Source organism: Corvus hawaiiensis, chromosome 5 (assembly GCF_020740725.1).
Source record: "Corvus hawaiiensis isolate bCorHaw1 chromosome 5, bCorHaw1.pri.cur, whole genome shotgun sequence".
Lineage (NCBI taxonomy): Eukaryota > Metazoa > Chordata > Aves > Passeriformes > Corvidae > Corvus > Corvus hawaiiensis.
Window position 1 is genome coordinate 74,659,635 of NC_063217.1, and position 13,674 is coordinate 74,673,308.

A 13,674-nucleotide genomic window follows, 5' to 3' on the forward strand; every position below is an offset into this window, starting at 1 on the left:
AAGCTCTGTGTCTCTCCCATTTACCTTTGAATTTTTTTCTATCTAAATCTGCTGTTTACTAATTCTTCTGACTCAAGAATCCTTGGTAAGCCAAATGCAAGACCTTTGGAACTCATGTCCAAAGCATATTTGGTGAGGGAAAAGGGTGGTTGGACCTCCTAAAGAGAAGCTGTTGGGGAAAGAGAACCTGAAGTGAGGTTTTAAGAAGATGGCTGTGTAAAATTGTGGTTCAGGTCACTTGTTTCCAAGCTGAATTATTACAGGGGAAGATTGTTGTTGCAGGATTTTAGTATTTGGTTTTAGAAGTTAAAAGGTGTTTTCAAAGCCCCTGGGCACAGCTCAGTGCTGAGGCTTTGGCTCGCGGACGGAACAGCCCATTGGAAGTGCTCTGACTGTCAGGGCTCTGCTGCAGTGTCTCGAGTGCCAGTGGAGAGGCACTCTTCATTGAGTTAATCAGTGAGTTAATCGATGAGTGAATCAGGAAAGTATCCTCCTAAAAATAGCATAAAGCAGTTCAAATCTGGTTTGCAAGATACTAAAAATCTTCCAGGCCTGAGATGCTTTTTACCCGTTTCACCTGAGTGTTTAAGCAAGTGAGGGTCAGGTTGATGGTGTACAGGCCTTGTGGTACTTCATTGCTGCTTTTGACAGCAGGGCTAGGGATCAAACCTGCCGGCCTGTGTTTAAAGCCAGTTCCAAACTGTTTTGCTCTAGCACCTCAACAGTCTTTTCTGTGTTCGTGCTCCCTCTCCTCTGCTCTCCTGAAGGCATTTTGCAATTTTTTCTTCTGCTCTTCCCATTGAACCAGGAGAGCTACTGAAAAATCTGGGGAGGGTTTTAAAAACAGGGTGAGGGAATTCCCTGGTAGCACAGATGTTTTATTTAAAGGCTCTGGTGATGGAAGGCCTGCTCCAAGTGACGCTGTTGTTCCCTTGTAGGTCACCCAGCGGCATGCAGGAGGAGCAGGTGGGTGATTCTCCTTCTTGGCGGTTTTGCTCTTTTCCTATAAATCAGCTGGACCAAAATCCACTCCTCCTCCTCCGTGTGCCTGGCAAAGCACAGCCAGACTCCCAGAGTGCCACTGGGATGCCACTGGGAATTTCTGCTTCTGTCAGCTGGTTCCCAGTGAAAACGATGTTTAGTTCCCCCCCTGTTGCTACAGAGCTCTGCCACAGGAGCCGTGTAAAGCAGAATGTCTTAGTTTTGCCTTGGGCTTTAGGAGCAGCTGTTGGGCCCTGGACATGCCGAGATCTGCCAGCTGTGCCAGGAGGAGAACAGCCGGAGCCAGAGAAAGGTAACTCCTGGATTTGTACTGGCATCTCCCACAGCCGGTGACTGTGAGTTCCCTCTGGCTTTTGTGGTGGAATCACAAATTCCTGCTGGTGACTTGTACCAAGAAATGAGCCCTTGCAGGCCCCTCTGCCCTTAACATAACTTTGTTAAATGCTGATGAGGTGATGGTTCCTGCTCCGCCCTGTTCAGTGGTTTGTTCTCCCTCCCCCTTAGCAGCTTCTTCCATTCTTCAGCTCAGCGTTTGTTCTCTCCCGAGTTGATCTGCCAGAACCTGAACCTCGCCTTGACTTCTCTGTCCTTTTCCTGCATTCCAGAACATCTGCAAGAACTGTGGGGGCACCTTCTGTGAAGCCTGCTCGGTGCATGAGCTGCCCCTCCCGTCCAGCATCAACCCCGAGCGCGTCTGCAACCCCTGCCACCAGCGGCTCATCCAGCAGTATTCCAGCAGCCCCTTGTAGGGAATGGGTGGCACAGAGGTGACAAACAACGGCTGTAGCTGATGGTGTTTCTGGAGCTGTTCAGGGGGAAAGTGAAGACACCTGCCCATGTGCTTTGGAGGTCGGACGGGAAGCAGCTTCTTGGTGTTTAGAATCTCCTGTTACTGAAACAACAGTCTGAGCCCTTCCCTGTACCAAAATCTGCCTGTGCTGTGGAGAATTGCACTGGGGATGTCACATGGAGCAGCCCCAAGGTGTGCCTGAGCAGTCTCAGGACTCTGGGAGCCCCTGCCCACACCAGAACTGTTGTCTGCATGTGGAAGTTGGGAGTGTTGTCGCCCTCACGTATGTGGCGTGGGTGTGTGCTGCTGCTGCTGCTGCTGAGCAAAGGCTCCCCAAAACCCAACAGGAGCGTTGGTATTCCTCATGTCTGGCTGCACTTGAAATCCCATTTCCCCTTTTCCATTTGCCCTGGACAGGCTGGCTTATCCTGGGAACGCCGGTGGGTGGTGTGAGCGGGGCAGGTGGGACACCAGTGAACACATGCTCCCTGCATTTCCTTGGCTCAGGGCTCTGACCAGGGGCTTAGTCTGCACAGGGATACCCCAAACCAAGCTGTGAATGTTCTGTTCCCCCTCTGTGCTTTACAGGCTGGGCCCAATCCCCATCAGACACAGGTTTAGGGCCACTTGGATCCACCTCTCCACCTTGTGCACACAGAAACGTTGTTACAATAAACCTGGTGTTTCACTTTTTGTTGGATCAAAACTAAATGGGAACACTCTTCACCTGTTAGAAATTTTAATTGCAAATACAGTTCAGAGAGGCTTCATGGTTCATGCCACATCATTCTTTGTTACTGTTCCCTCAAGGAATTTTGTTTGTCCAAAAAGCAGTGGTGGCTTTCTTGTGTCATAGGAGTGTTTGCTCCTTTTCCTACTGGTACCTCCTGCAGTCTCTGAGACCACAGAATGTCCTGTAGTTCATAGAAAATGGATGCATTGGTGTGACAAATGCACTGGGGTTTGTACAGATGTTGTTAGGGGGTAGCTGTTGATTCCTTGGAGGGGATTTTCTAGTCATTAGAGTGGCTAGAACCACAAGAAAAAGCCTCTTGGAGCTGAGGTACTGACATGGTCGGTGCTGGTTTGTACCAGGAATCATCTCTCGTAGATCCTTCTAGGACTTGGCATGTTCAGCCACCCAACTTCTACTCTTTTCTGCCCTTTTGCTCCCCGGGGTAGCTTCCTGACCCATTTCTTTGCTGCTATCCCCTAAATTATGGCAGGAGTTGTAAACAGTGTTGAAATACCAAAAGTCTGGAATTCAGGTGAATTCCTGAGTTCTCTGAAGGGGTGAGACTCTGGAGATGGATGGAGAAAACACTGAATTTAGTGTCAGTAGCTTTGAGTACATGTTGTACACATCCAACAGTGTGAATTCCTGCACCCAACCCCAGTGTGACCCATCCCCTGAGGAGAAAACAACACCCAGGCAATGCAGAGGGAGAATTAAACTGGAAATGGAGGATTAAAGTCCATGGAGGAGGGAGGTGGCTGAGCCCCCTTCAGAGCACAGCACTGGTGGCTGCCCTGGGACTGGCATTTCGGAAGGTGGGAGCGGGACCATGCTGGCTGCCAGCTCCCTCTGTGCTCAGGTACTCTGTGCGATGCCAGGCTGGGCTGACACCTGGACCTTGGGAGTGGGGGGGCAGGTTTTCTGATGTTAGTTTTGTTCCACACAATAAAAAAACTTGATCATCCATATCCTGCCTCCTGAGCCGTCTTTCCATCCCATTCCCCTTGGGCTGGAGGTATGAAAGGATTCAGAGCACCGGTGTGCACCTGTGTGAAGACTTAGATCACTCAGCCGTTAATTGGCAATCCCGGTGTTTTATTAACGCACCCTGATGCACCTGGAGCCCAGGACTGCTCCACCCTGCAGCCTTGGCCATTCCCGCTGCAGCTGCTGCTGGTGCAACTCCCCACAGCCCATCACTTTTGTTACAAGCTCTTACACAAGGCTGAACCAATCTTAGCTCGTCCTCCTCGCTGAGTGGTGACACTCGGACCTGATCTTCATGCTCATACCCACGGAATGCGTTCGCTTGGCCTTAAAACAAGGAAGAGGAAAAATAAAAATCACTCCTCACTGTGGCTTACTGCTTTCCTTTTTTTCCCCAATGCCCACTGCATTTTATTCCCAGTTAATACTCTCTTAGAATGAAATAGTACAGTTGGACAATAGTAAAATACCACAGACTGCAGGTGGGACACACTCAGGTGGGGCAGCAGCACAGGCACACAGCGGGGGGGTGTTTAATTCCCCTACCACAGGCACTAACACGAGGGAGCTGCCAAGGAAGCGTGGGATGCAGGTAGGAGGTGGGAGTGCACATCCTGAACCTGCCCCAAGGACTTATCCCTGGCCTGGATTACAAACCCAGGATGGGTGGGCTGCCCTCCCTGCTGCAGGGGCCAGGGCTTGGGGAGCAGTGACCACCACCCCACACTTTCTGAGGGGAATTCATGGAACAAGCTGTCCACTGCCTTCCACGGTCACATCAAACCCCACGCCCTACAAAAGACCAATTACTATGAAGCCACATCTATGGGAAAGGCTTAGCCATGGTTCCTCTTCTTGCCAGGGAATGTAACTCCATCAGAGCTTTTCATGCTGCCTCTGGGCTGCGGGATGGGCATCTGTGGAATCTGGAGGTGCAGGCTGTGGGATCCAGGCTGGACACCTGGTGTTCCCTTCAGCCTCTCTATGTTTTACCCCTTGGGTTGGTTGGAATACCAGGGACCGTGAGCATGAGGCACGTGTTCACGTTGGCACAAACACAGCAGGACGGACAGACGGATGCGCTTACCAAACCTGCGCCTGTGCTGCTGTCACTAGCAGTTCTCCTTTCCCTGGGGATGTTCGTTCAGGAACAATTCAATGGCACAGCACTCTGGGGAATGGAAAAGAGTTGGGCCGGGGTCAGACACTTGCATGTGTTACATTGTCTTTTTTTTTCTCTTTGCAAAGCCCGTGGCACATTACACCTTGGAAAGCTACACTCAAATGATCCCTTTGCACAGGGGGTAACAGCAGCTGGATGAGCTGTGCCAAACCCTCCGAGGTCTCGGTCCCAGGACTGTAGGATCTCCTCTCTTTTTCTCACTTACCCATCTGTGACCCCTCCTTGGCCATTGCTGCTACTGCATCCTTGTGGCTCTTGAAGTGCACATCGGCCTCTCCTGTGGCATCTCCATGGGAGTTATATTCCACCAAGATCCTTGTGGGTCTCAGCGGAGCAAAAAACTGAAAAGGAGGAAAGTAAGAGAGTTTGGTGAGAAAGAAACAACAGTAATGCACCCTATTCCCCAGAAACTCAATGGTTTTACTCCCAAAGCCCGCTGACCCATGGGGGGGATCTGAGCTCCTGAGTAGCAAAAGGCTCCCTGATCCATCTGCGTGAAGCTGAGGTGCTCCCCAGTCACCTGTCACCCCCCGTGAGCTCCTGGCATAGGAACTCCTGCCAGGAACAAAACTCCTCACACGGCACCCGCGTTCTGTACGCATCAGTGCAGGTCCACGTACACTGTTACCATTTCTGTGCAGTCAGCTACTCTGAAATCTTGCCTTAGATTCTCAATGGTTCCTCAAGCCTAGTGATGGATATTAACACATCCCAGCAAGCCTTCATTCCCTTTTATTCATGGAGAGGAGCAGATCCCTGTTGGGGCCCTGAGGCCACAGCTGTCCAAAGCCACAGGGCACTGAGGACTAACAGACACTAATTAATTAAAAGACTGCAATTGCTGCAGCTGTAACAATTAACTGAGGGTTTGCACTGGTAATGACATAACCACATTTCAGCTGTAGCCTCGCTGTTACTCACATTTATTATGTCCTGGGCACTAGCTTGGGAAGGAAAACCCCTCATGTGGACAAAGTGTTGTGGTGGTGATGGGGTGTTCTCAGACTCTAAAACGTTCCTTTCTGTTCCTTCCCTGCACAATTCTGCGGAATGGAGAGAAAAACAATCACTAGTGCTTGCAGTGCCCCCCTCCCTCATGTGAAAGCTGTGGGCACATGGGGTTGGAGGGGTTTTCAGCCACTGGGGTGACACGAAGGGACCTTGAGGAACACTCATGACAGGGAGGGACTCACTAATTTCTCCTTCAGCATCGGAGCCTCCAGTGTCTCTCCAGCCCCTTTCTTCAGAGATGGACTCATACTCTCTCCTCGCTTTGGAGTAGGCCATCACCTGCTTGCTGTAGGGCACGTGCCTTTGCATCTGGTGCTTTCTGCTCACATACACTTCTATATACCTGGAATCCAAAGGGAAAGAGCACATGGCACGCCTGGCACTCAGGGCTTGGAGAAAGTATCTTCCTGATGTGTCCTGCCTTGGCTCTGCTCGGGTACTGGGGGTGAGAGCCCTGCCGTGGCACACCAAGGTGCTGAATAATTAATTCATTTCACCGGCACAGTTCTCTTTAACTGAGGCTGTTTTCCCCTCCCTGCACTTCTGCAAACCGCACTGATTGCTACAAACCCCAAATTTAACACCCTACCCAGCCCCAAAACAGGTCCCAGAACAGGCAGAATCACAGAAGCACAGGGTCACAGGAAATACCTCAGTGGAGACCTAAGGTTTTCCATATGCCTATGAAATTGATGGGACTTCACTAGCAGTGTTAAACCAGGCAGTTTCCAGAGCACTGAAGGAACAGTGTGATGAAAAGGAAATATGGACATCCAAGGGAGGGGGCCTTTCTCCTTTCCTGAAGGGAGCAGCCAGAGCAGGGGAAGTAACCTTGTGTACAGGCTGACAGAGCTGACACCTCAGCCCTTCTGAGTCCCCAGTGAGCACTGGGCACTGCTGGAGACCAGCTCTGGATAAAACCAGGAAGAATGAATGGGAGTAAGCTGCCAGCAATTTTGAAAACCCCTCCATTTCTTTGCTAATCACATGGAAATGGAGGTGTGTGAGCTCAGGTGGGCGAGTCAGCTCAGCTCTTGTTCTGACAAAAAACAATTGACAGTAGATTTGGAATTAATCGCTACTCAAGAGGAGGGGAGTCCTATTAATTCAATTAATTAATTAATCAAATTCTGCCTGTGGAGCAGCTGTTTGCTTTTAATGAGGGTGGGGAGGGTGACAAACACAAGGAAACGCAGCCTGGGAATAGGAAGTAAGGACATAAAAGGAAGTTGGTAGGTAGAAGGAGAGGTAAGGTTTGGAAAACTCTTTTATTATATGGGGTGCAGACAAAGTTTTACAGATTATTGAAGTCAGAAAACTCAGCAGGGAAAAGAAGCCTTGGTTGTTTGGGTTTTCCCTTCTGAGCACAGCTCTAGAGGTATTTAAAAGCTGTGTAATGTGGTGCCTAGGGATAGGGTTTAGGGATGGGCTGGGCAGTGTTTAGGTTAATAGTTGGGCACAATGATCTTAAAGGCCTTTTTCAACCTAAATGATATTCTGATTCTGGGAAAAGGTGGCCTGTGCTTCTGTTTGAGCTTCTGAGAGAGGCTCTTGGGAGGTAAGTGTGTGGCACAGGGCCCAGTGCTCTAGAACGAAATGGTTAAATTCCCTGGGGGGATGTGGTCACCAAAGAGCTGGGAGGTGGTGTGGTGCTGGCCAGCAGTCACTGCTGGGAATGGACTCAAGGCAGGTGAGCTGCGCTTCAAACAGGGACTCCTTGAGAGGAAACACTGGCTGTGCCTGGCACTGGGCTGAAGGGTAGGGGGATGGCTGCCAAAATTGCCCAAATCATGGAGGAACCTGGTGGAAATTTGGCAGGATCACACATCTGAAGGAGGGGCAGGACCCCTGTGCACTGAGGCCTGGGCAGACCGTGTCTATCTGGCATTCCCCATTCTGGAGGCTATCACCCCTTTTCACTGGGATGAGAATGTCTTCAGGAACACCTGAAAAACAGGAGACTTTCTGAGAGGCCCCAAATTCCCCCAAACTATGAGTGCTGCAGGTGCCCCTGCTCTCCTTAATTGCACTGTGAGTGTGAGATGAGCTGCTTCACCCTTCAGGAAGCCAGCTCCAAGTCACACAGCTGCTTCATACCACGTTCTCCTACCCCCTGAACTCCAGGGATGTACCTACCTATTTCCCATATATTCCTTGTGCCGTAGCAGGGCTTTAGCTGCCATTTCAGGAGCTGCAAACTGCACGAAAGCTTCTCCTGTTCTTCTGTCTCCCCGGTAAATAAAAGCTATGTCTGCTATTTTCAAACCTAGAGATGGCAGGGGAGAAAAAGGCATATTGGCTGTGGCAGAAACTTGTGCTATAGTTCAGAAAGCCTTTCTCTTTGGTTTTTTTTTTTCCCCTTATTCTTCTGGTTTTTGATAAGCTACTTGGGCAGCTAAATAGTTCTGAAACAACTGTTCATGCTGGCTTAAGTACCTTTCTTAAACTCCAATTTGTTTGCTTTGAGGCAGTTTTCACAGAAGCCTTAATTTGAAAAGGAATCAACTTGAGGCTTCAAGTAACTGAATCCAAGTTCCAGACAACAAGTAGATCAAGAGCACAAATGTTCTTGAAATTTTCTCTTATTATGGTACTTTTTTTCCTGCATTTTTTAAAACTCAAGTCAGAGTCAGTGCATTTCACTTTTTGTGCTGTAGAGTATCATCTTAGGGAGCCAGGATCCAGACTGCTCCAGCACTGAGCATGGGACAAGGATTCAGGTGGCATATGTGACCTACCCATCCCGATGTCACAGCTAGGAACACCCACGCTGCATCACCCGGGCTCTAACTATCACACAAGCCTTCTTCCTTCTCAAGTTTGCCAAATTACGCACTGGTAGCAATCCAACTGCAAATCACAGCATCTGGTCCCCTTCCTTTGCTTCCCCTGGCCCCAAATCGGAGCGCTGAAAGTACTAATCCTGGGTTAGACCTGTACAAGGTCAGAGGTGTAGGGAAACGCTGCAGGGTGCTCAGAAAGCCTGAGTGACTTCTGGGGAACAGCAACTCCTTGAGGTGTTTAAGGTGTTCAAGGCTGCATGTGCTTTGCCTTGCTCCTTGAGGAACAACAGCATCAACTTAAGGAAGTGAATGCCTGGTAAAGGAAGAGCATGGCCCAGGCTGAGTTACCTGAGAAGAAATCCGCAATGTCCTCCTCGGTGGAGGTGAAGGGGAGGCCTCGGAGCAGCACAACTCCATCGTTCATGGCCTGTGACTCATCCCGCAAGCTCCGCAGCAAGCTCTCCACATCACTGTCGTGGACTTCAAAAACTGCAAGGAACGTGGGCACGGAGCGTTTTCCCACACGGCACTGGCAGCAGGCACTCTGCAGGCACTCTCCTACGGCAGCTTTCACCTCCTGCAAAGCTCCATCCCGTTTCCTCCCCCAGCCCATGCTCTGTGGTCCTGCCCCTCTGCCTTCCCTGGCCAGGCTGGGAACTTCTGGCCCAGTGGTGCCTTGGTGGCTGATCTGCTGCTCGGTTTCACCCCTGCACACCAGCCCACTTCAGTAATCAAGGAGTGCTCTTTCCCTGGGGAGTTTCATTGCAATGTAACTCCTAACTCACGCTGTTCCAAGCCCACCTTTCACATAGCGTGGGCCCATGTATCTCAGGTGCTTTTCCAGGGCTCTCTGGACGTCTGCTTTGGACTCCAGCTCGATCAAGGCATCCCCCCTGCGCCTCCCATCCTTGTTTAAGAGGAAGTGAATCCCGTTCTCACCGTTTCGAATTCTACAGCCTGGAAACGAAGGGACACACCACACAGGAGCATACGGGACTGCATCAAACAGGGGGATCTACAGCGCACAGGGCTCATCCCCTCAGCGCTGCAGAACAAAGGGCAGAACGCTTGCGCTTCCACCATGAAGTCTACCGTCACACCGACTTGCTTTAATTTGGCAGGTTAGCAAGTAATTTAAAAACTTGCATCTGGCCCCTGGGGAGATGCAGCATAGTAGGGAGGATCAGCCCCACAAAGGTATGTAAAAGCTATGAATTAAGATCAGAAAACAACGCCGCACTGCAATCAATGAAACCCTCCAGTTTCTTGAAAAGAGAGGAGTTTGGGCCAGCCATAGTGGTCTGTAAGAGCATCACTTTGAATTGGATTGCCTTTGCTGTGGAGACACTGATTAAGAAGGGAAAGACTTGTCCAATTAAATTTAAGAGACCATAAGGAGGAGCTTCTAGTCAGTGTCCAGCAGTTTGTAAGCTGATTATTCCCTTTAGACGTGTCAGTTGTGAATAATTTTGCAGTAATACTAAGACCTCATCTTTCTCTGGCTAACGATCTCTAAATTTTCCTTCTGTTAAGTAGTCATGAACTAATGGGCTCAATACCAGCATGCAGAACAGTTAGGCAGGCAAATGAACACCCATACTATCAAAGAAGGTGAGGACATCTTCCTCGGTGCACGAGAACGGGAATCCTTGTGCCCTGACGAGGTAGACATTGTCGCTTTCCGCATTGGGTGAGGCGGGCTCCCGCTCTGAGAGGCGACCTTCCTGGGACGGGGCATCTGTGACCTGTCACGGACACAGGAGAAAAGCCCCCGGGTGAGAAGCGGGAGGCCGCAGTTTCCCGCAGGGGTCGGTGCCCGCCATTTTCGCGCGGCCGTACCTGGCTGTAGGTGCGGAGTGCGGCGCTGAGCGGGGCCGGGGCCGGGGCCGGAACCGGGGCCGGGGCCGGGGCGGGCCGGGGCAGGCGCAGCGCGGGCGGCAGCGCCGGGCCCCGGCCCAGCAGCAGCGCGGACAGAGCGCGGCGGGCGGCGGCGGCCACGGCCATGCCGGGGATCGCGGCTCCGCCTCCGCGACCTTCCTTCCTTCCTTCCCGGTAGGCGCTGCACGGGAAGCGCTTCCCGGGCACCGCCGCGCTGCTCCCGGGGCTCGGGGGGTGCCCGGCGCTCGGCCCGGGCTGCGGCTGGGGCTCCCCGGGACGGGGCGGGCGTTCGCGGCTGTCACAGCTGGCTTTTCCTGTCGCGGAGCTGTGTCCTAGAATGGCCTGGGTTGGAACGGAACTTAAAGATCATCCCGCTCCACCCCCTGCCATGGGTAGGGACAACTTCCACTACACCAGGTTGCTCCAAGCCCTGTCCAGCCTGGACATGAACGCTTCCAGGGATCGGGCAGCCACAGTTTTTCTGGGCAACCTGGTGCCGGGGCCTCACAGGGAAGAATTTATTCCCACTAGCCCATCTAACCGTGCCTTCTGTCAGTGTCAAGCCATTGCCCCATGGCCTGTCACTCCAAGCCCTTGTAAGTAGTCTCCGTCTTTCTTGCAGGCTCCCTTCAGGCACAGGAAGGCTGCAATTGGGTCACCCTGAAGCTTTTCTTTTCCAGGCTGAAAAAACCCTAATTCTCCTAGCTTTTCCTCATAGCAGAGATGCTCCCTCCTTCTTAAAACCTTGGTGGCCTCCTCTGGGCTCACTCCAATGGGTCCCTGTCCTTCCAGTGCTGAGGACCCCAGAGCTGGATGCAGCACTGCAGGTGGGGTCCCACCTGAGCAGGGCAGAGGGGAGGAATCCCCCCCTCCCCTGCTGCCCGTGCTGTGAGGATGAGCCCAAGACACAGATGGTTTCTTGCAAAACGAAGTTTTAAGTTGGGCTTCATCACTGACAAGCTTTTTACACCCCTTCCCTGGAGACTGATTTTCCAAGAGAGATGATTTTGTCCTCCTCACTCCCATCCCTGGTTGAAGGTCTCAGATGCAGCACTGGCTGAACCTGTTGGTGAAGAACATTCCCCTTCCAGGTGGAGACAGTCCTGCTGTCATTGCTGCATCCAAGAGGGATAAGGGGAAAAGAGCTGGCACCGGCTTAAGTGCACACATGGGGAAGGTAGGTCATGCTGAGCCCAGGAAAAATTTTTTCGGATGAAACAAAATGAGTAGGAAAAGGCAAGCCAAAATCCCGAAGCACAACAGTGGAGGAACCCAAGGAAGGGCTGTGGAGGCTCAGATCCAGGGTATTCAGGCAGGTATCCAAGCAGCTGGCCAGAAGGAGGATGTGCCAGGCCAAGCAGGACCCCAGCATGAGGAAGATGATGAGAGCCATGACAGCCAAGATACTCCTCTGTTTTCCAGCACGCTGTAGTGGTAGCCTGGGGATCACTAAGTAAGAGTTGCAATTTCAAGCCACTGCAAACTGTCAAACCCAAAATACAATCCTGGGTTTTTCAGCACAAGTGTTTCATCTTCTTGTGCTGCCAACACACTCATTTATCAGAAGCCTTGAACGTTTCTTATCACCATTTTGAAAATGTGAACAAGCTACTTTATGTCACCCTCTTGTTGCTGGCTGGTGCTTTTGTAAACTATTCCTTGTAACAAACTTTCACATGACAGACTATAACCCTGAGAATAGCACCGCCTCCTGCCAACAGCACTCTCAACCCTTCTGAATTTTGAAGGTAAATCATGTACTATGCACATTTTCAAAGGAATGTTGACCTCGGTGCTCAAGTGGTTCACATTCCAGTTTTTCATAGCCTACTTGCCAGGTTTCTCTTCAAATCCTTCTTTAAGTAAGCAAGCAAATGCTATAGGAGGAAAAAAAAAATTAAGATAACTGCAGGAATTCATCTCGAGCACTTATCTGTATCTAGATTGGCTTTTGTGCTTTCAGTTGAATAAGCAGATCCCTAAACCTTAGGGACCAAGGGAATGTTAGGTGCATTTTTCTCTTGTGACCCAAGCAGGGTGCAAGGAAGAGTCTCTTGAAGGGATGCACATCTTCCACCCATTTTCCCTTTGATTTGCTTTCTTGGCAAGTGCAGGAAAAAACACCCACTGCTGTTTGTCTGGCAGCTTGTCAGGTTTGTGAGAGTTACCTTTAGAGGGCACCATGTTGTTGGGCAACTGCTGGCACTGAAGTTTCCATGGAATCTCAGAGCTTCCTTAGTTACATGATGGATCAGAGCCTCCGCACCTATGGTAGAATATAAAGGTCACCCTAGGACAAGAGAATTTGCATTTTGTCACTCGACAGAACTGCTGTTGAATGAAGTCAGCTTAGGAGAGGGAATCTGCCTCCGTACAAATCGAAAATCCCAGGAGATGCCTCCATACTGCTGTGGACCAAGAATTTATCTGCCTTGGAAAATTTATCTACCTGGGAGGACGCCTTTTTCATTAATAATGTCAAACAGGCTGCTGTTAAGAATACTTGATACCAGCTATTCTTTAGTTTGATAAGACTAAAATTGATGATCAGAAAATCATCAGATGTGTTATAAAACAAGGGCTTATCTTACACTGGGAAACATTCCTTATCCCTCTGTGTAATCTGCTGTCAAGAAAAATTTACCTTCTGTTCTCTTGTGGTATTTTCCAAAATTATTTATACACCGTGTTATTTTTCCAAACAAAATGTTGCTTCCCCTTTTTTGTATTCCCGATCCTATGTGCGTGTTAAGTTTTGTGATCTCAATTTTCATGCTGCTTTCAGCTGGAATGTCCTGTGTTTACCGAGCCGTGCTGAAAAGCTGAGAACTTCAGTTCAGGACCAAAGCACTCGTCAGCTGGAGGGCTCTTCCAGAGGAATTCCTTAGGCTCTGCAGCGCACTGGATAAGCGGAGATGACAGAGGCGAGGCCACGGGAGCGAGGGCCGAGCCTCCCGCGGCGCAGCGGAGCGGGTCGGCCCTTACGTAAGGCTGCAGCTCCCTGCCAGCCCCTCGGGTCGGCGGCGGCTGAGGAGAGCCCTTCATGTGACCCTCAGCCATCCCCAACAGCCCAATATTAATGTGGGACACAAAGCCTGCACGTTACATAAGCGTCTCTCCTGGCCAAGTATCTCCTACTGCAGTAACCAACATTTAATTTTAACTTGCCGCTAAAATAAAACGCTCTGTGGGTAGAAGGAAGTGTATGGGTGGGAACAGGGAATGGAGGTTATTCGTGCCCCAACAGGAATGTGCCAGAAAGATCAGTGATGTATTTTTGTTTGATTTACATAGCCAACTTAGT

At 50.6% G+C, this 13,674-nt stretch overlaps 2 protein-coding genes across 9 annotated transcripts in view; one reads left to right on the forward strand and one right to left on the reverse strand.

The window, feature by feature from the left end:
- RUFY3 (RUN and FYVE domain containing 3) overlaps positions 1-3,494 on the forward strand; it is a 33,765-nt gene extending 30,271 nt beyond the window's left edge. For 6 of the 7 annotated variants that reach the window (XM_048304072.1, XM_048304073.1, XM_048304064.1 and 3 more), the window contains 2 exons: positions 939-1,294; positions 1,608-1,725. In XM_048304072.1, the coding sequence (XP_048160029.1) occupies positions 939-1,294; positions 1,608-1,642 (391 nt within the window). In that variant the 3' untranslated portion in view covers positions 1,643-1,725. Of the gene's footprint in view, positions 1-938; positions 1,295-1,607 lie in introns of all 7 variants that reach the window. The other variant, XM_048304067.1, reaches the window with a different exon arrangement.
- A 108-nt stretch (positions 3,495-3,602) lies between these two features.
- GRSF1 (G-rich RNA sequence binding factor 1) lies at positions 3,603-13,159 on the reverse strand. Of its 2 annotated transcripts, XM_048304080.1 has the most exons (11): positions 13,015-13,159; positions 12,539-12,636; positions 10,093-10,237; positions 9,294-9,449; positions 8,841-8,981; positions 7,846-7,975; positions 5,892-6,052; positions 5,620-5,741; positions 4,904-5,039; positions 4,603-4,686; positions 3,603-3,842 (listed from the first exon to the last, which is right to left on the reverse strand). In XM_048304080.1, exons 1-10 carry the CDS (start codon positions 13,142-13,144, stop codon positions 4,628-4,630), a joined length of 1,278 nt encoding a protein of 425 aa, XP_048160037.1. In that variant the 5' UTR covers positions 13,145-13,159; the 3' UTR covers positions 3,603-3,842; positions 4,603-4,627. The 2 variants fall into 2 exon arrangements, with proteins under 2 accessions (XP_048160037.1, XP_048160039.1); XM_048304082.1 differs by lacking the exons at positions 12,539-12,636; positions 13,015-13,159 and adding an exon at positions 10,332-10,511.
- Between the last annotated feature and the right edge of the window lie 515 nt (positions 13,160-13,674).